Genomic DNA, 21213 nt, shown 5'->3' on the forward strand with positions numbered 1-21213 from the left:
ACCTTGAGGTTTCCCAAATACAAAATTCTGAAAAGCTGAAGCTTCAGAGAATTAAATCCCAATGACAGTGCTCACTGGTGAAAGGCAGTGTGTTTGTGGTGGTCTGGGTGAGCAGCTGCTCTGTCACAAAGACTGACAGAGGAACCCTTAAACTTGTTAAAAATGGTGTTTTCTGGGCTGGGGGGGAGGGGACAGTGCAGTGACACAGAGGCAGAGGAATCACATCTCACTGAGGGAAGGCACAGGTTTTTCTAAGTAATTAAATGATTCCTCTTGCCTTGCAGAGCAATAAAAAGGCACTACAAGCTTTTCAGAGTCAGCCAGCTCAGGGACACACCCTGTGCACCCAGAGGTCTCAGGAAACCCCAGCAGCAGCTCTGCCTCCAGGGAACACCCAGAGCCACCCCTGGGGCAGGGAGGCAGAAAGGGCCTCACAAGGGACCTCTGGAAACCACAGGGACCTGGAAAGAGAACTCCTCAAATCAGTTTTATTTTAGAAACATCCAAAAATAGGGTGTTTGTGTCTTTTTTTTTTTAACAAAAGCTCTTGTTCACAACACTAATGTGAGTCTTTATGGAACAGTGCTCAAGAATGGTGTCTGAAATCCACTCAAACCCTGGAAGAAAGGAGTTTCAGAGCAGTACAATGGGATCTGCTGTTCTGTCTGTTTGGGCAGACACAGGTCACCTGCTGGTGTTGCTTTCCCCACAGACAACTATTTGTTTGGAATCCTCAAGTTAAAAACTTCCTTACCCAATTTAAGCTGTTGGGGGTTTTTTTGTTACTTTGTTTTTAGATAGATACAGTGTTCCAGAAACCTCATTCTGCTGATGTTTCACAGTGAAAACACAAAGCTAATGATGGAGCAACCATGAGAAACCCTGCAGCCATCCCTGGAGGTAGTTAGGGCAATGTGGGAAAGATTTTGGTTTCTCTGCTAAAGGATCTGAACTCTAAAAAAAAAAACCATCAGGAAACACTGCAGGTGCTTTTTGGAGGTTTTGATCTTAAAGCTGTTGACCTTTACAAAACTGAAAGATCTTGACTTTGGACCTAAGAAGTGTTGTGTCTCCTGTGCAGAGCAGGAAACACCATCCTGATGCCAAGAGGGGGTGAAGTGTGGCCCTGACACACAGCAGGACTTTGCTTGAGAGTGAGGCAGTGAGAGGGTGGTGAGGCTGATGGAAAATCAGAGTGCAGAGACACCAGAACCCTCACGAGAAAAGCCCTGCTGGGAACAGAGCTTCCTGTCCCTGAACTGCTGCCTCTCATACCCCCCAGCCTGGATTTCCTTCTAATTTCCTTCTAAAAAGTAATTTCTTTCTGCTAAAGACCATTGAGCATCCCCTCCAGTCCTGGCTGGGCTTTTCCCAGACATCCAGGGAATTTCTGCCTCTGGAGCAGCAGCACAGCCAGGTTTGGTTTGTGAGGGAAGGAGGAGAATGGGCTTGAGAGCTCCATGGTACAAGCACAAACCCAACCTGCAGGGGGTTCAGAGGTGAGGTGCAAGCAAGCAGCCTCTGAGAGGAAGGTTCTCTGAATGAGCACATTAAAGGAAAAACTAAATAAATGTGTCTGTGCTTGACCAGGCACCTCAAAGCAAAGGCTTTCCTCAGTGCTGGAAATAAAACACCAGCAATTCCATTAGCTGCAGCCTGAAAAGACTCCAAAGCTCCACAATACAACTGGAAAAGCCCAACAGGAATCAGGGAGGGTCTAAGCTCAGCTCTGGCTGTCAGTACAGGAGTTTCTCACCCCTCTTCCCAGGGAATGCTCAGTGCAGACCCTCAGCTGGAGACGTTGGCCGTGGCAGCTCTGAAGGGGTCACCAGGCTCATCTCCCACCTCCAGACATGGAGGATGTTGTCATAGAAAGAACAAGTGGCTACAATGCTGGTTTCCTTTGGGCTCTCCAGAGCCCTGGCTGAGTCCCTGCCCCCCTCCAGCCCAGCACCACTGACTGACTCAGGAGCCCTCAGGCTGCCCTTGAGGTCAGAGCCCTTCCCCAGAGGGGGATCCCCAGGCAGCTCAGGGCCTTGCTCTGCCTGGAGCAGCAAGGCAGGGCCTTCACTCTCCTCCTCCAGGACTACATCAAAAGTAGCTGTAGGAGACTCATAAATTATCTTCAGGTTTTGGACCTGCAGGTTCAGTCTCTCGCCTCCTCCCTCTGCTCTTCCCCTGAGCTCCTCCGCGGACTGGCACACAGCAGCAGAGTCCTGTGCTGCAGGCAAGGAATCCCTTGGACACAGCCTGGACCAGTCAGCCCCATAGGCCAGGGAGTTGTGCAAGACATAGGATGACAGGATGAGACACTCCTCCGTGTTTTCTGCTGCAAAAACAAATAAATACAAAGATAAAAATAAATTAACACAGGTGCAATGGGTTTGTTACAGAGTGCTCAGAAGCCATGGTCCTACAGGAGAGCTCTCTGGTTGTTGCCTTCTTCACAACAGAATTCAGTGTTTTAGGAGAAAGGGGGTTCTGCTTCTCTTGACAGTTTTTCAGCCACCCCTCCTTGGCCTCAGTTTTCCACAGTTGGGTGAGCAGGGAGCAAAATAGGGTTTGACCTGCGTGAGGTTTTGAATAATGAGGCTCTTAAAATACCCTAAAAAGCCCCAGAAAGACAGGCCAGACCACACAGTGATCCCCACTGAGCCAGAAACACAACTGGTGAGCTTGGCAGAGCGGGTTCTGGTTATTAATCAGTTGCAATTGTGTTCTTCCCATGGGCTTTGAGAGTCAAATGTTTGCTCTGATGCTGAACTGACATCAAGCTCCTCCCTTCCCTGCAGAGCAGAAATGTTATCCTGGTTTCACAAGCCATGGATCTGCCCAAGGCCTGGAGAAACCCAGGAGGGCAACTGTTTTATGCAAGGCTCCATTTGTAATGTAAATGCAGACAGCTTGGATCATGTAAATACCTTCTGATTCACCTGCAGAGCCAATTCATGTTATTCTAGATTAACCAGCCTGCACAGCACTGCCTTTCTGAGGCAGTGACCAACTCCCCAGCAGGTCAGGAACTTCTGCTGACAGCTGAGCATCACCTGACAGCTGGAAGAACCTCTGTGACCCCTAAAGGTGAATTCAGACTGGAAGAGTCAGGGCAATGAATGCCTCCACACTGAGACAAACGTGGGCTTTCTCCCCAGGAACAGGAGTCACGGGAGGCTGGCAGGTGAGTAACACCCCACCCATCAGGGCACATGTCAGGACAGGTCTGAGGACACTGGGAGAGTCACCTCAAGTTGGAGCAGAAGCCTCTCTCTGGCTGCTACCACCACCTGGAGCTTTCCAGGAGCTGGAGCTGCCCTGGAGGCAGGGAGGGGAGCAGGAGCAGCTCTGTTCCCCTCACACTCACCCAGGCTGCCCCGGCAGTCCAGGATTTTGAAGCCACTCTGCATGCAGGCTGCCAGCAGCAGGAAGTCACAGCTGGGGTGCCACTTCAGCCTCCAAACTCCTCCTTCCACGTGGGTGTCTGCCAGGGGCTGCTTCATGTTCCTGGTGTCCCACAGCAGCACGTGCTCATCGTAGCTGGGGAGGGATCACAGGTAAGGAGGCAGACAAGCAGCAAGGCTGATTCAGTGCCAGAGGAGAAAATTAGGAAAGCTGAGGTGCTCTTTGCTGTGTGGAATGTCTGCAGAGCTCACAGCCAGAGCAGCAGCAGTGTGTCCACAGCAGCAGGGGCAGTGTGTGCTCCTCAGACACCAGGGAAGAGCAGCTAGGAGGGATTTACCTGCCAGTAGCCAGAAGATTCTCCCGGTGGGGACTGCACTGAATGCTGCACACACCCATGGAGTGTCTGCAAAACAAGACACAGCAGAGGAGAGAGACAGCAATGGAGGATTTGGGAAGGGATTCTCCCTTGAATTTCAGGGATTTGGGGTCCATATTACCACATCAGGTGTCTCAGGAGAAAAGTGCAAGCTGAACTCAGACTGCAGCAAGCACACACACAGTTCTATCCACACAGCCCAACAGCCTTTCTGAGGAAAAACTTCTGCTCAGGGCTTCTCAGCACAAAGATTTTCTAGGATTAGTTGTACCATAAACTGCTGTTCAGAACCTGCCAGAATTTGTGCCCAGCTACTTCATTCCCATGAGGATTCACTCCCAACATTCATATTTCCATAGCAATAACCCCCAGTGTATATTGCTTTTCTCACCTTCTAGAAAATATGTCACCAGAAAAAAGAGATTACTTCAGACTAGTGAACCAGTGGGAATAAAATACTTTCTAAAAAAAATTTCATAATAAAATAACCAATGCACAAAATTCCCCAAAATAAAACTGTAAATTAGGATTCTTCTTTCAGAAAGAAGCTACCACCATCTTCATGTGTGGAAGTGAGCTGTTGGCTTCCTGTAGTGCAGGACTCAGAGAAGAAAGTTTCAGCCCAAAGCTGTCCTAATGCAAAAAACCATAATCTAATGGATGACTCCATTTCCCAAGGGATGCAGAAAAAGACCTGCACTGCTGCTGCACATCCCTGAATTCAGAGGCCTGGGAAGGGAGAGGGCAGCACCAGCTCCAGGGACAGACACAGCTTGCTTACCTCCTGCTGGTGAAAACAGGAGCCTCTGGACTGCACCTGGTGTCCCAGCCCTTCAGCAGGCTGTCATCTCCTCCTGCAAGTGACAAATCATCCTTACACAGCCCTTCAGAATCTCTCTGATCTCTTCTGCACACCCAAAAGAGATTAACACATTTTTGCCAACAGCTGGCAAAAAGTACAGTTTAAAAGGTAATTCCCCTAATTAATTCCAACCACTTCCCACACCTTCTCAAGAAGCTTTTTACCACCAGCAGACACCCCACCTCTTACAAGCAGCATACCCAACCCTGGAGGGTAAAATCCCAAGGAACACAAATCCCTGAACAAGGTGCCCCCTGCCCCAACACCTCCAAACGTGACTCCCAGCCCTTACAGACCTGAGTACACAATATCTGTGTCCCAGTAGTTAAAAGCAGCAATCCAGGCCTCAAATTTGTGAGCTTTCCACTGGTTCAGGACATGCACAGAAGGAGCAGATTCATCTATGGAGAAAAGATTCAGCTTCCCCTCTGAGTCACTGCTGATCACCTTCAAAGGACACCCACTGCAGATGAAGAGAGGGAAAACACCAGGAAGTACTGAAAGCTGTGTCCTAAGAAGCTGTTAGGTGTGAAAAACAGCAACTAAATATAGACAGATAACTTAATAGGTTTGATTCAACTTACTGGTTTGATTCAACTCAACTGCAGAGCAGTGGAAGGAATGCACCCTTTTACACAGCTCTTTTAGATTCTTTTTAGTCATCCCATTTTAACATCATCAACACCAATGCTCCCCATTCCTGATCTCAGAGGGTGCAGGGTCTTCCTTTCTCTTGGATCCATAATTTAATTTCACACATATTACATCAGTAAACAAATTCCCTGTGAAAAGGGATTTTTTTTATCCCCTTGTCCTATCATTTGGCACGACTGAGCAGAGCCTGGCATCATCCTCCTGGCTCTCTCCAGCAGTTCCCTGTCCTTCTGGAACTGAGGGGCCCAGAACTGGACACAATATTCCAGATTTGGCCTCTCCAGGGCAGAGCAGAGGGGGAGCAGAACCTCTCCTGACCTCCTGACCACCCCCTCCTCATGCCCCCCAGGTGCCATTGGGCTTCTTGGCCACCAAGACACATTGTTGGCTCATGGTCACCCTTCCATCCACCAGCAGCCCCAGGTCCCTCTCCCCTTCCCTGCTCTCCCCAACCTGTACTGGTACCTGGAGTTGTTCCACCCAGATGTAAGACTCTACACTTGCCTTTGGTGTAATTCATGAAGTTGTTCCCTGCCCAACTCCCCAGCCTGCCCAGGTCCCTCTGGATGGCAGCACAGCCTCCTGGGGTGTCAGCCACTCCTCTCAGCAAATGTCCTCACTTCCAAACCAGTTCTCTCCTGTTTCTCACAAACCCACATTTAAACTTCCCACATGTGCTGCTATTTTAGCAGAACTCCACACTGAAACAGCAGCTGTTCTAAGAGCAGAGTTGGAACCAGTGGACCCATCTGCATCCCACCCTGGTTTAGCAGAGGCAACAGATGTCATGTCCCTGGCTCGCCTGCTGCCATTCCCCATGGCAGAACCTCACCTTTCTTGTTGGTTAAAGTGGCCATGGTACAAGTTGTTGTTTCTTTGTTACCCTTGCTCTGGAAATAGGAACTTCTAGAGAAGGTGCAGGGACACAAGTGGGACCAAGGTCTTAAACTGCTTCACAAAAACTCACCAAAGCTTGATTCAAGTCCTCAACTTGTCTGAAACTGTTCCCCCCACCCACAACAACCTACACTTCCAGCCTTTATCTCCCAGCCTCACCACTGCTCACGTCCTGTGGACCAGTCCAAAGACAAGGCCAGCTGCTGGGCACCCAGATCCACCCTGAAGCATGGCTCCAACATGCAGCTGTTCTTCTACTGGAAAGAAAAGGAATGGGTTAAAACCAGGAAGCCAGGAGGTGTGTAACAGCACTGCTGCTGCTCACTGCCACAGCAGGTGTTCTCCAGACACTGAGGAGCACATCAGGTCCCACAGAACAGCAGAGATGAAAAGTCCCATAGCAAAATACAGTTGTTAAGCACTAACTGAACCCAAACACACCCACAGGATCCCCTTTTTCTGCTCTCACTCACCAAATCCCCCTTAAACTTTGCTTCCTCCCAGAGCATGACAAAGTGCAGGAGAAATGATTGACTGACAATCTTCCACTTTCCTTGCCCTGTGGGACTGGTGCTCTTGCTTATTCCATTCTCTCACCAATCCCTTCCAAAATTCTTCCCCATTTTTAACAACTTGGCATCTTCTTCTGTGTTTACCAGTTACTCCACATCCTCAAGTCATAGTTCCCAGGAAAAAATCCACCATGCCCAGTGGAGAATGTCCTGGAGTGCCACATCTACCTGTTCTTTGAAGACCTCCAGGCATAGTGACTCCACCAGCTGCAGGGCAGCCCATCCCAGCACCTGACCACTCCTTCAGTAAGGATATTCCTCCTAATATCCAGTCTAAACCTCTCCCGGGGAAACTTCAGGCCATTTCCTTTGGTCTAACCATTATTTACTTGAGAGAAGAGGTCAGCACCCACAACCTCCTTTCAGGGAGTTGTAGAGCGATATGGTCTCCCCTCATCCTCCTCTTCTCCACACTAAACATTCCCAGTTCCCTCACCCTCTCCTCACAGGACTTCTTCTCTAGACCCTAAGGTGTTTAAGAAGTTCTTAAAAAGCTGAGCACACTGAGGAAGCCATGGAAACCACACAGCTCTCCTGCAAGTCTCTGAACACTGATAAGAAACCCAAAGGTGCACTAAATGTGGGTTAAACCCAGCTCCAGCTGCAGCAGGGGTCACAGCCACCTACCTCGCTCCCAGTCAGGTGGAAAAACTCCACGGCGCCTGTTGAGTTCGCAATGCCAGCCATGGGGTGTTCTGCAACAGGAACGTGGCACCTAAAAGATGAAGTTAAACAAGCCCTGAATCTTCTCCTTTCTTACATTTAAGGAGGAAAAACGAAGTTGTAACGTTTATCCCAGGACACACGCGGAAGTACAAAAGAAATCTCCTGAGGAAAATCAAAGTTCCCACAAACCTGCCTGGTGGGGATTTATGTGTCAGGCAAATCTCCTGGGTATTATAAAAACATTATATTATAAAAACAAAAGAGGTCCATGGGCACTGACCTGCTGCTCAGAAAAGCACAACAGAAATGAGCACAGCCTTTACTCACTGAAACAAACCTGAGAATAATTCCCCAAAAAGCACCAGGGACAGTGAGCATTACTACTGCTGCCATAACAACATTTAAAAACTACCCCAGAGGGGCAGGAAAAAAAGACCCCATGGGGCAGAGCATGCTGTGAGCACCATCTCCCAGGGCAGCGTTACCATTTGATGTCCAGAATGGCAGCGGTGTCAATCCTTTGGATTTCAGTCAGGGGGATGCAGGGCTGCTCCTCGTTGTAGTGATAGAGGTAGAGGCGCCCGGTGCGGTCACAAGCCCCGCTGCTTCCTCGGGACTCGGTCTGCAGCAAACATCGGGAAGAAAAGAGTGAGCTCTGCAGCGTCTCTACCTTCCCCAGACCTCTCCCCACCCCAGATTTCGCCAGGAGCAGGGCACAGGGCTCCCACCTCAGCCACCACACCTCCGGGACGGCCACGCTCACCGCCAGCTCCCGCTCGGCCCCGCACCGCCTCCAGCCAGCCCGGCGGGGACCGGGACAGCGCCGGGAGCGGGGCTGAGGTGGCCGTGAAAGGCAGGGAACAGCCCCCGGGCCCCGCTGAGGTAGCGGAGGCGGCCGGCGGCGACCCCGGGCTCGGCTGCGGTGTCCGGCGGAGGGCGGGAAAGTCCCGCCCGGGAGCGGCCGCGGTGCCCGGGGGTGCAGCGAGCCCCGGAGCGGTGCCGGGCGGGCTCACCGCGGCGGGAGGGCGGAGGTGGTATGTGCCGCAGGCCAGGATGCTGTGCCAGCCCTCCACCGGGCACCACTCCACGGCGTCGGCGCTGAACTCCGTGTCCACCACTTGCAGCGTGCGGGTCCGGCACGGTGCCGCCATCTCAGGGCGGGCTCATGCTGCGGGGCGGCTGCGGGGAGGCCGAGTGACCGCGCAGCGGAACCGCCGTCTGTCTGCTTCCCGGTCAGGGGCGGGACGGGGCGGGCTCGGCTCGGCTCGCCCGGGGCTCGGCTCGCCCGGGGCTCGGCGAACGGTGCAGCTCCCGCCCATGCCGGCCCCACCGGGGAGCGGAGCCCCGGGGATCCAAGCCGGGCTTGTCGGCTCAAGCAGCTCGGGGAGGTGCTGAGCTCCGGCCTCGGGTGAGGAGTTTCCACCCAAGCCCTTCCCGAAGCTCTCCGTGTCCTGCAGGAAGGGGTCCGCAGCTCCAGCCCCTGTGAGGTGCTGCTCAGCCTGAACACACGAGAGAGAAAATCAGCGTCCCTTCGGCATCCTGGCTCTGCTCCTCTGGAGGAACCTCCGCACATCCCTGTCACTCATCCCCAGACCAGAGTAAAGATGTGGTTGATGTGGTTCTGCCTTGGCAGGAGCTGTTCCGGACACGGTGGGATCCTGTTCCCTGTTCCCTGCCCTCAGCCTTTCCCCCTTCCCCGTGTTTCACAACCCAAAAGTCTCATTGCTGAGTGCCAATTGACAGCTACAGCCTCTGCTGTTGTTTTCCCTACACTGCAGCAACACTTCATTTATTGAACCTGCATCTCATCTACTGCTCTGTCTCATAAGATCCTTCTGCAATTCCTCACTCAGCCATTATTATATTATTGCACTGAACAACCTCATCAGTGGATGCTGTCACCTCCCTGATCCTTGATGTTTTCCAATTATTTTTGAATATATTGAGCATCAAATGGTCACCTTCCCTCCACCAAAAAAACCCACCTCCCTTTAACTCTTTCTTTTTTAAAAACAGTTGTTTGTCCACATGTCCCCAAGCAGCTTTTTTTCTTCAAATGCCCTCAGCAAAGTCATGCCCAAGTGCATTTTGGAAGTTCAAGCAGACTGTACCAACCAAATCTCCCTTGGGCCCTGCCTGTTGATGCCATTAAAAAAAGCCTCCAGTAGAGTTTCCAAGCCTGAATCCATCTACAAACACTGCCTGGACTCCTCAGGGTTTAGCCATTGATGCTGTCAGAGCACCTGTGGATTTGCCAGGCTGTGGTTTGCCTCCTCTGCCCTGAAATCCATCTCAGAAGCTGCTGTCACATCTGCCATGGGTGGTGAGGGAGAGGTTTCCATCAGCTGATTTATCCTGGAGCTGCTCCTTGGAGCCTGCAGGCAGCACCGTCTGGTCCTGGCAACTTGTTAGTGCTCATCTCATCTGAACTTTAATCTCTCCTAAAAGCACTTCAGTTTTAAACAGATTGTCTGCTGAGCTCTCCATATGGAAGTGTTCCTGTGTGAACTCCCCCAGCTCTTTCACAGCAAACACATATGCAAACAATTCACTTGGGTTTTTTTTTTTCCAGCTGGGACAGAAGGTCCAGGTCTCCAAGATTTCCCTTTATTATGCATGATGTCTACTGATTATGGCACTTTTCTGATTTTTTCAAAAATTTGCAAGTTTTACGACTTGAATATTTTTCCTATTCCATTTTCCTTTGCATTATTTTGGGGTTTTGGGGTTTTTGTTTGCTTTCTTTCACATTTCACCTCCCAAATCTTATTCTTTCCATCATCTACATTCAGACACATGTCCAGTTTACAAAGGATTTCTTCTTACTCTGCAAGCATCCCCCACGCTGCTGTTGCATCACACCAACCTCCTTTTGATCTCTCTGAGTTCTGTTTCACTGGGTGGCAACATCTGCTCCTGGCCCCAGTGTCTCACACTGTCCCCATGCCACCTGCAAGCATTCAAGTCCTGCAGCTGCTTCTTTTACCTTACCCAGTTTCATTTAATATTAATTCACCACCAGGAAAAAAAAAAAGCCTTGAAAATACAAGTCTGTGGGTATCAAAGCCTCAAACAGCAAAAGGTGAACACTGAGTACATTTATGTCAGATTTGATGTTCCTTCAGCCAGCCATGATTTTTATCAAGTTGGGACTTTAGAACATTTGGGATTGCTGATACCCCCCTACTTTGATATGAAGGCAAATACCTGGGGGAAGCATCACCCCCTCAGGTTCACCTGGGGTGCACACCTCTCTGTCTTTCTCCTGCCCCTCCCAAAGGGCCTGGAAGTCCTCCTGGAAATGGCTCTCAGCAGAGCTGATCAGTGTCACCCTGTGAGTCAGGACCCTGTGACCCCCAGCAGGTCCCAGCCCCAGACATCCCCAGCAGCTGCAGAAGCTGCCATGAGTGTTCCTCAGGACACAGCTGGTGGCAAACCCAAACCAGCAGGACCTGAACAGCCAAACTCTGAGTTCTGCCTCCCCAAAGCAGACAAAGAAGTCTCAAGCCAAGCTGTTTGTGCAGAATAACCTGATCCTAGCCCACTGCTCTCATTCTCTCTCCACTTTCCTCACAGCCCAGGGAGTGTACCCACGTTTCTCTCCAGAAGTCCTCTGAAGCTCCTCTCCCAAACGAGATGCTCCCATTTAAGCAACCTTCCTCATTAAGCCTTGGTTTGGTCCACAGGAGAACCAGGGGTGTGCACAAAGATTACTCCATGCTTCAGAGAACCAAGAAATGCAGGTATGGTTTTGGTTTGGTTTGGTTTTTCTCCTGCAGGAAACATCTTAGGTGGAGAGTGTCTCCATGAGGATAAATCCTTGAAAAAACAGCGTTTACCTGTGCTGCACAGGTCTGCTCCAGGATAACGATCAATGTACTCCAATCCTACTTCCCAAGAAGCTTAAAACCAAGGTATGAAAACCCACCCCAAATGCTAATAATTCAAACCTTCCTGTGCAGGTATTAGAAACATAATATTGAAGTCACAGCAGTTTGATTTTTCTGACAAACTGAACACAAGCAAGACCAACACTGCAACACGAAGTGGCAAAGTGAATCCTGATTGTAAATGAAGTTCTCAGTGGCTTTTACATAAAAAAAAATATTTAAATACCTGTTTCACTAAGCACTCTGAGAAAGGCTCTGTATTAAGCACTCAGAAGCTCACATTCTTCTACTGAGAAGTAAGACTATTGCCTGGCACTAATCCATCCATTTAGTTCTGCAGGAAACTCAGATGATAGCTCTTATATTTCTAAGGCAAAAATGAAAAAGAAAAAACTTTGAGATGATACATGACAAAATGTCTGAAAGAAAACCAGGCAACAGGCCTGGACTCTGCAAGTCAAATCCTCCTCCTGTTTTATTTTCACTTGTGACTAAATTAAAACAACCAAAACCAACAACAAAGTGTTTCTTGGATGGATGGCATCTCTTTAAAAAATAATTAATAACTCAAACTACCAAATATCAGGTGATTTAAAGATACCTGCACATCACAACAGTATTTGCTATGCATGAGGAAGCCACAAGGACAACCACATCCACACAGCTGACTACCTGGGCTTCCCTGCCACTACTTAACACACAGAGGTTATTTCACAACAAGAAAACCAATCCAGCTTCCTGAAAACTCAGGTTGCTTGGAGCAGGCTCTCCAGCAGCCCTCCTGGGAGGCAGGGACACACTCTGCCTGTCTGCACAGGTCCCAGCTGGGTCCTTACCCTCCTCTCCAGTTCCTGCCACACTGGTTCCCAGGGATTGCCAAGGTCCAAGTGTGCTCTGCACGCAGTGGGGAGGGGACAGGAGAAATGCAGAGAGCAGACACTGATTCATTCTGATCTTTACTTTGCTCTTTTTTTGGTTTTTTGGTTTGTTTTTTTTTCAGTATAACTTCCATGCAGAGTTCTGCTGACGTCGGAGCTGCCTTCTGGCCTCAGCACTGCCACAGACACTTTTAGCCACACAGGAGGAAAAAGCTTTTGCTACTTTTTTTTTTTTTCTTTTTTTTTTTTTTTTCTCAACTTTTAGGCCAACAAGGTGTCCTCATCCGAACATTACAGGTAATGAGTCCTATCAAGAATTTCTAACAAAAACTGTACATGAGTTTACAAATGTATTAACATATAAATAATGAGAAGCTTCCTGCCTGGAGCCTCCACAGTAGTCTTTTTGCTTGAGAATATAATACTGGAAGGGTGAACCCAATCCCTTTCCACAGCACCAGTCAGAGCTGGCTCGGTCCAGTCAGCCGTTCTGCTCAAGCATCACAGGGTTTTGTTTTTTTGTGTTTTTGTCTTTTTTTTTTCTTTTCTTCAGTGCCTCAGGCTTCACTAAGCAGTCTGTCATTACTGTGCAAAAGCAAGAGTCCAATGCCTTTGGGGAGGAATCCTGCTGGGGGGTCTGTGCCACCACCACCCCGTCACCGCTCTGGGCCCAGCTCTTGCTGGAAGATGCGTTTCTTCTCCCGACAGTGCTTCTTGTGAGCTGGCCAGTCCTTCTGCTGGCATTGGGACCCACAGTACCTTGCCACCTGGCACCTCCCACAGATGTTGAATTCACGTAACTGGGAAGAGGACAAGAGAGGTGTTAGTGAGGCTGCTCAGAGCCCAGGAGCTCCCTTTCCCAAGAAGGTTCGTGGGCATCTTTATTTTCATTTCCCGTCTCTCACAGACATGAACTCCCCAGCAGGAGGGGCAGAGTAGCAACAGGTTTGGAAAGGACTGCATTCATTCATCTCATTTTACAGCTGCTCTTTGTCCTGTTTTCAGCTACAAACACCTTAAACTCAGAAGTGACTTGGAGGGCTGCACAAGCTCTGACAGTGACCAACTTACAGTTACCCACGAAGCTTTCATATGCAGACCCCCCCCCAAAAAAATCAAGCTCACTCTTTTTCAAGTAAGGGGCATTTATGACCATTTCTGCAAATGTTTCCTTTCCAGAGAATCAAACAGAACACAAACATTGCAGCCTACTCAACATTTATCAGAAGCCCTTCTTGACCCCTAGATAAGGACACACAGCCCTCACACATCTCATTCTCTGACAATATCCAGCAAGGAACTAGAAAAAGTTTTCCTCCCAGTTCTCCCCCAAACAAAGGCCACTCTAAATCTCCCTTTTCAAGCATGTTACTTCTTTGATTCCACCACTGCCCAAAACCAGTTACAACACTTTCTCCTCTTACACAGCTGCTTGGTCATCCCAGCTCAGGGTCCCTAGAGGAACACATCCACCTGGCTTTCTGTACATCAGCAGAAATTACATTCCTCCTCATCACCCACTGTGTCATCCCTGTTCCTTTTCAAAAATGCATTCTCCCAGACTGAGAATTACATTCTAGGGGGGTCTGAGGGTTCTTGCCAAGGGAAACCCAAGTTAAAAGCAGCCATCACTTTCAGCAACCGATGGGCAGGAGTGAAGCTTTACATCTGAAGGAACAAATCCCCAGACACACACAGGTGCTCCACACCCAGCTCATTCCAGACTCTCTGTTGGACACACCTGTTTTTCAATCATTGTGCAGGGGGGGTAGTGACATTCATAGTATGTGCAGGAGTTCTCCTCCTCCTCCACCACGTCCCCGTTGGCATTGTAATACCGTGTGACATTCAGGACAGGAAACTGCTCCTCTATGGGGTCTGTAGGGAGCTGCTGGATGGCCAGCCAGTACAGACTTTGTTCCCTGTAAAAAACAAGGATAATTTTGATCCATCAATTCATAATAAGCATGCAGGGTGTCCTGGCTTGGGCCAGGATAAAGGGAATTTTCTTTCTCGTGCTTTTGCTTTCAGCTCAGTCTCCTGTCAGCAGCTGCACTGCTGAAATGAACAGCAAGGTTCTCAGTGTCTGCTCTGGGACTGATCCCACTCCATGGTTATAATTACTGCTAGAGCCTGGTGTGCAGAGCCAGGGACACTGCTCAGCTCTGAGGAACATCTTACCCTCCAGGAGGAGTAAAAAGGTCCCACCTGCAGCCTCCTTTGGGGAGGAATGGACAAGAGAGATGCCAGAATTGACCAGAGTATTCCACCCCATACACCTCAGACTCAGGATAAATTTGAGGCATCACAAGGGTCAAACCCCTTCCTGCTTCCTCTTCTTTGCCTGTCCCTGTTTGCTCCAGCATCCTGGGAGGATTCCATCCCTTCCTCTGCCTCTGCTCCTGATCCATCCCAGCCCATATCTGTGTGTTCCTGCCTCCAGCTCCCAACTGCTGCTGACCCCAGGATTCCAGACTGGACTTTCCCAGGGCTGTCCTGCAGCCTCAGTGGGGATGTGAGAGTTATTGGGGGAGAGGGGGAAGGAACCTGATTCCAATTTTCCTGTATATTTGTTTATATTTACTGATTTTTCTTATTTATCATTCCTGTTTCATTAAAGTTGTGTAGTTTCCAACCCATCAGTCTCTCTCCCTTATTCTCTCTCCTGTCTTTATCAGGGAGAAGAGGGGGATTAATAGACAGCATCTGTAATTTGGTTTAATTGCCAGGCCAGTGTTAAACCCTGACACAGGGAGACTGATTCCAAATTCATTAATAAGTCAGCAGGGTTAACACTGTATCTAGCCTGGTAAGCCCCAGGCTACACATCCTCCTCATTTTTTGGATCTTTTTAGGCCTATTTTAGCCTAAATGAAAAAAAAAAAAAGTTCTAGAAGTATCTATCAAGAAAGAGTTCCATCAAGCAAAATTATTTCTGTGTCTGACATCTGTTTCTTGCTCTTCAACTCCAGGCTTGCTGGCAGCATCCCTGCCACTCATTACCCTGCCTCCCAATCAGGTTAATGAGCTCTGAGCCATCTTCTGGGCACTGCAAGTGTTTCAAGAGAAGTGTCTGGTGTGAAGTTAAGTCACTGGGTCTCTCACCAAGAATGAACATGCCCGTGTTACCTCACAGCTTCACCAGGAGGAGCTGGATGTGCTTTGAACTCTTGGTTCAATTGGTGCAACACAGCTCACTGAAGGTTCCCCACACCTCCTGGTGAGAGGTGATGGAAGCTGAGCCCAAGGAACTCGTTCTGCTTTCAACCCAATTGCAGTGGTTCAAGTGTCAGCATTTCTTCTGCTGCCTTCTACAGCTGGTGTTAGAATTTTGGTGCCTGAGGACCAGAGCCACAAGCCAGTGAAATCTGCAAGACTGAGTTGAGTGTGCCCACCTGCCAGCACTCAGGTGGAACACAGGTGTCCTGTCTCACTGTGGTGACAATCCCTGGCACAGCAGGACCTCTGCATAACACCCTGGGGTTAAGAGGTCCCTTCAGAGCTGGCAGGAACAGTGAGGCAGCTCAGCTGTACACTGGTGCACAAGCATCACAAGATCCAATAAAAAAAAAGATTCTGCCAGTAAGAAAATCACTAAAGGGAGGAGACAACAATTGAAGTGATTTTCAGGTTTTTTGGATGGCCACCCCCTGCCAAACAGGGACACACCTTTGTTTACTAGAGACTTCTTCAGCTTTGGGTTTCCAGCCCCAGGGCACCAGGCGCAGGTTGTCCAGGCGGTTGTCCACAGTCACTGAGTTCAGATGCACCACCTGAAACCCAGGAGCAATCCCTCCCCGGTGCCTTTCCCTGGAGGAGACAAAAAAAACAACCTGAAAGTCAGTGATGAACAAGACTCTGTAGCTGAAGTGAGAAGAATGCCACTAATTCCAGCAGACAGGCTGCATCCCAGCTTGCTGTCACTGGGACAGCTGCAGCAAACCCTGGGCTGCCAGCTGCCTACAGGGGATACTGCAGAGACACCAGATCCCAGAGGAAACAGACTGCTAACAGGAGGTTATTCCCAGTATAAATGAGTTGACTCAAAAGACAGTCCTGGTATATTTTAGTTGTCCTTACAGGTGCTGTGTGGGGCCTCTCTGAGGGAATCTGACCCCTAAAATTTTAGGAAGTTTTGGGGCACAGATGAATCCTAAGTGTTTTCTCTCCCCAGAGGTACATAAATTAACCATATCTGGATAGATTTTGGCAAAGAAAACATAAGACAACTCTGCAAAAGGACAGAGCATGGAGCCTCCTGCCAGGGAGCCTTTTGGGCCTCCACACAAGAATGAGAAGCTCTCCCCTTTAAAGGTAAAAGGAATTAAATTCTTCTTTTTGGAAAAAAAAAAAACAGAAAATGATAATAAAACCACACAAAAGCAAAGTATGGGATGGGATGTAACCTAATGAAATGTCCTAAAGGAGGAAAAGCTGCTTCTGCATTGTTGAAGGCTACTGGAGAGTCTGGCAAAGGACATGAAGAACCCCAAGAGGTACAAGTGGGAACCCAGGAGGAGCAGGGACCCAACTGGATGAAGGGGAGGATTGGTCAGAAACAGAGACAGGGGAGCAGTGAAGGTTCTTGGACTGAAAGAGACAAAGAGAGATTGGGATTGATATGGAGGAGAAATCTGGGAGCAGGAGACAGAAGTTCAGAGCAAACTGTGCAAGGGGGGAAAGGGAGGAGGGGACACTCAAGACAGAGTCAGAAGTGGATTAGATGATGGGTTTAAAAAGGTTGGAGGTGGGGAAAGAGAACCTCAGCAGGAATCCACAGCAGAGTTCAGAGGATGCTGCAGTGTTTGGGTCTCAAAAGCTAACCTGAGAAGTGAGGTCTGCAGTAAAAGTGCCAAGTACAGCCAAGAGCAGCTCCTGTCACCAGGAGCAAACTGAGCAGGCCACAGGCAGGGTTAAGAAAAAAGAAAGAAATCAGGTCTGAGATGTCTTTTTGAACACCCAGTAAGTGATACTTATGACTAATGCTGCTATTCCCCAGGGAACATCACTACACCCAGACACAACACAGCAAGCTGGGATCTATCCAGGGAACAGGGAGATAAGATGAGAGACTCCTTCTGCAGCTCCCCAGCCATGGGCTTCTCAGTCCTGCTCTGGAGCAGCTGCCAGTCCAGGCTGGAAACACAGAAAGAGGCTGCAGGAAGTTCTCCCTGAAAGAGTATTTCCAGGACATGTGGGTGTTTGTCAGCTCAAGGTGCCCGTTCAGGGAAGCCAGCAGGAAGGTTTGAAGCCACCACCTTCCTACTCCAGGGGCCACTCTATGAGAACAAAGATGCCTGCTTAACTAAATTAAAAAAAAATAAATTAATTACAAATCTGCTTTCCTTGCAGGAGCCTCCAACACACGCCCACTGACTTCATCTTAAACCAGAAACAAGTTTTTTTCCAGAGTGAGCTGAATTTTGGGGGGAAAACAGTTAAATTACACTCCTACAGCTGCAGTAATTCAAGTTCTTTGCTTTTCATTCAGCCAAGCACCAAGGTTGGCACCAGAAGAGTGATGGCTGTGACTGCCCATCTCTCCTGTCTTTCAGGGGTTCTCAAAGGCAGGAGCTCCTCAGCACCTGGAGCCAAAAGGCTCTCTGAAAACATCAGGAGACTCAGTAAGGTGTAATAACCCACACTGTGTCCATCTGTAAGTAAAGATCACAGCAAAATGAACACTCTCAAAAGGATCAAACTGAATTTACAGAAACAGATTGAACACTTTGTGTTTTCTAGCCTAAGAATTTGACTTTGCAGCTCCAGCCCTGAGGCTCTGCTTGCCTCCCCTCTGTGCCTTCCACAAATCCCTGTAACACACAGAATCTCAGGCTTCTTTTAGCAGCACTGCATGGAAGTGACACAACTGGAATTACCTAACTGAACACATTAAAATTATTTCCTAATTTAAGCCAAAGAAGCCAGAAGCAGCAATGCCTGGGCTGTGTAATAAGCAAATGGCTGTCCTGTCACCATCTGCAGTTGGCTGGAATAATTTTAAGGTGCTGTTTAGTGCTACTTACAGCTAATTATTACTGTATGACATTCACAGTTAGCAATAGCTGAGTGATCTACCCCAACTTTGTAATAATTTTCACCAGTTATATGTGCAACAAGATTAAACATTAACAGATGCAGGTTAAAATCCATATTTTATGAGCAGATTGTAAATAATACTAGACTTGGATAGGTTTCCTGTCTCCCTCCTGCTGCACAGGGATTAGCTTGGGGAAGAAAAAGGAACCTGGAAGAGTAAGGAAAGCACACCTGTATCCTGGGCACTGGGACAACCAAGCCTAACTTATGGAACTGAATAAAAAACATGCTTAAAGGCTTAAAAAAAAAAAAAAAAAAAAAAAAAGGCTTTTAAGAGGGTAAGAGTTCTCCTCAGCATTCCCTACCTCCTAGGATGAGCTGATCTCTCACAATCAAGTTGGCTTCTGAATATAAACTGGCAGCTACAGAGGGTACCAAGGAATGAGTCTGGGCATATGGAATATTCAGTATATGTCTATTCAGTGTATGTCTGGTTGTGCTGGATGTAGCAGCTGATACCAAGCACCACCAGCACTTGAGGCAGCCTTCCAGAAGCCAAACAAAAAAACCCCTCAAACTTTAAGTTATCAGAGGTCTCATCTCTCCCCAGTGCTCTGCCAGCTCTCCCTGGTGCCAAGAAGACATCACTGATTATCATGGGACAGGAAAAGAAAAAGAAGCCTCACAAAGTTCATCTTCACCTACTAAATGGAGCCAGTTCCCAGCTCCCACAGCCCTGAACAGAAGTTTTAGGAGCATTTCTCAGATTTAATCAGTCTCAACTGGGATGATGCTCACCTACCCCTGCCTGGGGATTATGTTTTCAGAGACTCAGCTCTTCGAAGGCTCAGTGCAAAACCCAACCCCAATAAAATCCTGTGCTGGGTTCAGTGAGTGCAGCCACAGGCTTCCTGAGAAGCCTTAAAATCCTACAGGCAGAGAACTAAGCCATGTGAAGCTGGTGGCAGCTTGGTGAGCCCTTCAAAGCTTCATCTCTCCTTACAGCACCTACCAGAGCAGCTCGTGCAGGAGACGCCCCGATCCCCTTCCACGGTTTTTGTCGAATGCATAAGCAAAGATTTTAGCACCATTCCCATCAGCATCCACCTCCATCCGAGCCTGGGGAGAAAGGGAGGGCTGTGAGGAACACCCAGCACCAGAGCAGCAGAGCAGGGGCCCCACAGGGACACGGGAAGGACCCAACACTCAGCACTTGCCTGCTGGGGGTTACTTGACCTGAGTGGAATCAGAGTTGTCCCAAACCTCAGAAGGGAACCAACCAGCTGGGCTGCTGAGGTTGATGGAAAATGAGGAAGAGAAGGGGGAGGCTGAGCACAGCAGGAGCCCCTCAGACAAAGAGCAGCCCCGAGCCAGGTGTGAGGGGCTGGGAGCCATTTCCCTGCTTCCTGAGCAGATTTTCTGTGCAGCCACCAGGCAGCCCCAGAGCTTGGTCTGCAGCCTGACACCAGGCTCCCAGGGGGGGTCCTGCCCCCTTTCCTCCATCCCACAACTCCTGATAAATCCGACTGAGGGTTGGTTGGGTGTTATCTCTCCCAGGGAGCTCCCACCCGGTGATTCTCTGTCCCAGCACCCGAACCTCTCTCTCCCGGCAGCTCCACAGCACCCCCTGTGCTGCAGGCACTGAGCAGGAGGTGGCTCCTCCTCCAAAAACCCCTCGGGTTGGGATCATCAGGAATTTCCCCCTGTCAGAGCCTTGCTAGAACCCCCTTGCCCTCTCTCGGTGAGCTTTAAGAGAAAATATTATTTCACTTCCCAGAGTAAAAGACAATAAAAGAAGTTTTCCTCACCCAGGACTAAATCTGTGTAGGTGAAAATGTTTAGCTCCCCAAACTCAAATTATCTGCTCTCAAAAACATAGATAGAATGCTCAAAAACCCCCAACCCCCTGTATTATGGAACGATTTGTTTAAAGCTAATACTCGCTTAAAACGGAGGAAAACCAAACCCCAGCCCTTTCCCTGGTGTTAAAGCCCTCACGTTCGGATGGCAAGAAGTTTAAACTTCTTCTTCCCCCTCTCCACACGCGGGGAAGTGGCGGGCAGAGCGCTGCCCCCCGGCTCCATCCCCGCCAATCCCACGGGAGAAATCCCCCAGACCCCACAGCCACGGGTGGCAACTGCCCCCCCGCCCACCCCCCAAACCCAGCCGGACCCAGGGGCGGGGGGATGAGGGGTCCCGTGGTACCGACCCGGGGGATCCCGTGGGGGGTTCGGTACCGCGTGTTAGGGCAGCGGCAGGAGCAGCAGGTACCGCGCAGCACGGGCGGGACCGGACCGGCCCCGGGGGCGGGGAGAAGCGGGACAAGGGGGTGGGGGGACCCACCGGGGGGTGAGGGGAGGCGGGGAGGGGGATGTTACCGGCGGTAAAAGGCGGGGGGGATCGGTGGGGGTCAGGGGGGTCGGTGCGGGGGGGGGGGGGGGGGGTAAGGGGGTGGCCGCCCGCAGCCCCTCACCTCGAAGGAGTAGCTCTCCACCAGCGGGATGTCCTGCTCGTCGATCAGCGTGTACTTGGTCTGCAACACACCGCGCTGTCACCGGGGCCGCACCGGGAAACCCGCGACCCCTTCCCCCCGCTGCGGCCGAGCCGGAACACGAATCCAACCCGCACCGGGCCCCGGTAGCTCCCGGCCGCGCCCCCCAACCCCCACCCTCCCGTCTCAGAGCCAGCCGCCCCTCAGGCCGCGGGGCTCTCACCTTGCCGGCCACCCGGCCGAGCCGCACGATCCCCAGTTTGAAGTCGGTCATGGCGGGGCCGGGGCCGCCGCCCCCGCGCGCGCTGCCTCGCGCACCGAGCCCGCCGGCGGGACCGCGGCTGCCACGCGCCGCCGCCTCGCGCACACCCGGGCAGGGGAGGGGAGGAGAGGAAGGGGGGCGGGGCACCGCGCGGCCACACCCGCCCCCTCCGCCGCCGCCGCTCGGCCAATGGGAGGACGCGGCGCCATCGCGTCACCCCCGGTTGC

The 21213-nt window shown here is 50.3% G+C and overlaps 2 protein-coding genes across 2 annotated transcripts; both read right to left on the minus strand.

Annotated features, from left to right (window-relative positions):
- Window positions 1-774: 774 nt before the first annotated feature.
- DPH7 (diphthamide biosynthesis 7) lies at window positions 775-8671 on the minus strand. Its single transcript, XM_030461322.1, has 9 exons — window positions 8440-8671; window positions 7912-8048; window positions 7388-7475; window positions 6348-6442; window positions 4934-5100; window positions 4557-4629; window positions 3737-3802; window positions 3362-3534; window positions 775-2329 (listed from the first exon to the last, which is right to left on the minus strand). Exons 1-9 carry the CDS (start codon window positions 8575-8577, stop codon window positions 1776-1778), a joined length of 1491 nt encoding a protein of 496 aa, XP_030317182.1. The 5' UTR covers window positions 8578-8671; the 3' UTR covers window positions 775-1775.
- A 3588-nt stretch (window positions 8672-12259) lies between these two features.
- On the minus strand, window positions 12260-21092 carry ZMYND19 (zinc finger MYND-type containing 19). The gene is made up of 6 exons (XM_030461262.1): window positions 20948-21092; window positions 20707-20766; window positions 19246-19352; window positions 15864-16004; window positions 13936-14116; window positions 12260-12994 (listed from the first exon to the last, which is right to left on the minus strand). The coding sequence occupies exons 1-6, from the start codon at window positions 20996-20998 to the stop codon at window positions 12851-12853; spliced, it is 684 nt and encodes a 227-aa protein (XP_030317122.1). The 5' UTR covers window positions 20999-21092; the 3' UTR covers window positions 12260-12850.
- Window positions 21093-21213: the final 121 nt, after the last annotated feature.

The sequence above is a fragment of the Calypte anna genome, chromosome 17, assembly GCF_003957555.1.
Source record: "Calypte anna isolate BGI_N300 chromosome 17, bCalAnn1_v1.p, whole genome shotgun sequence".
NCBI classification, from domain to species: Eukaryota; Metazoa; Chordata; class Aves; order Apodiformes; family Trochilidae; genus Calypte; species Calypte anna.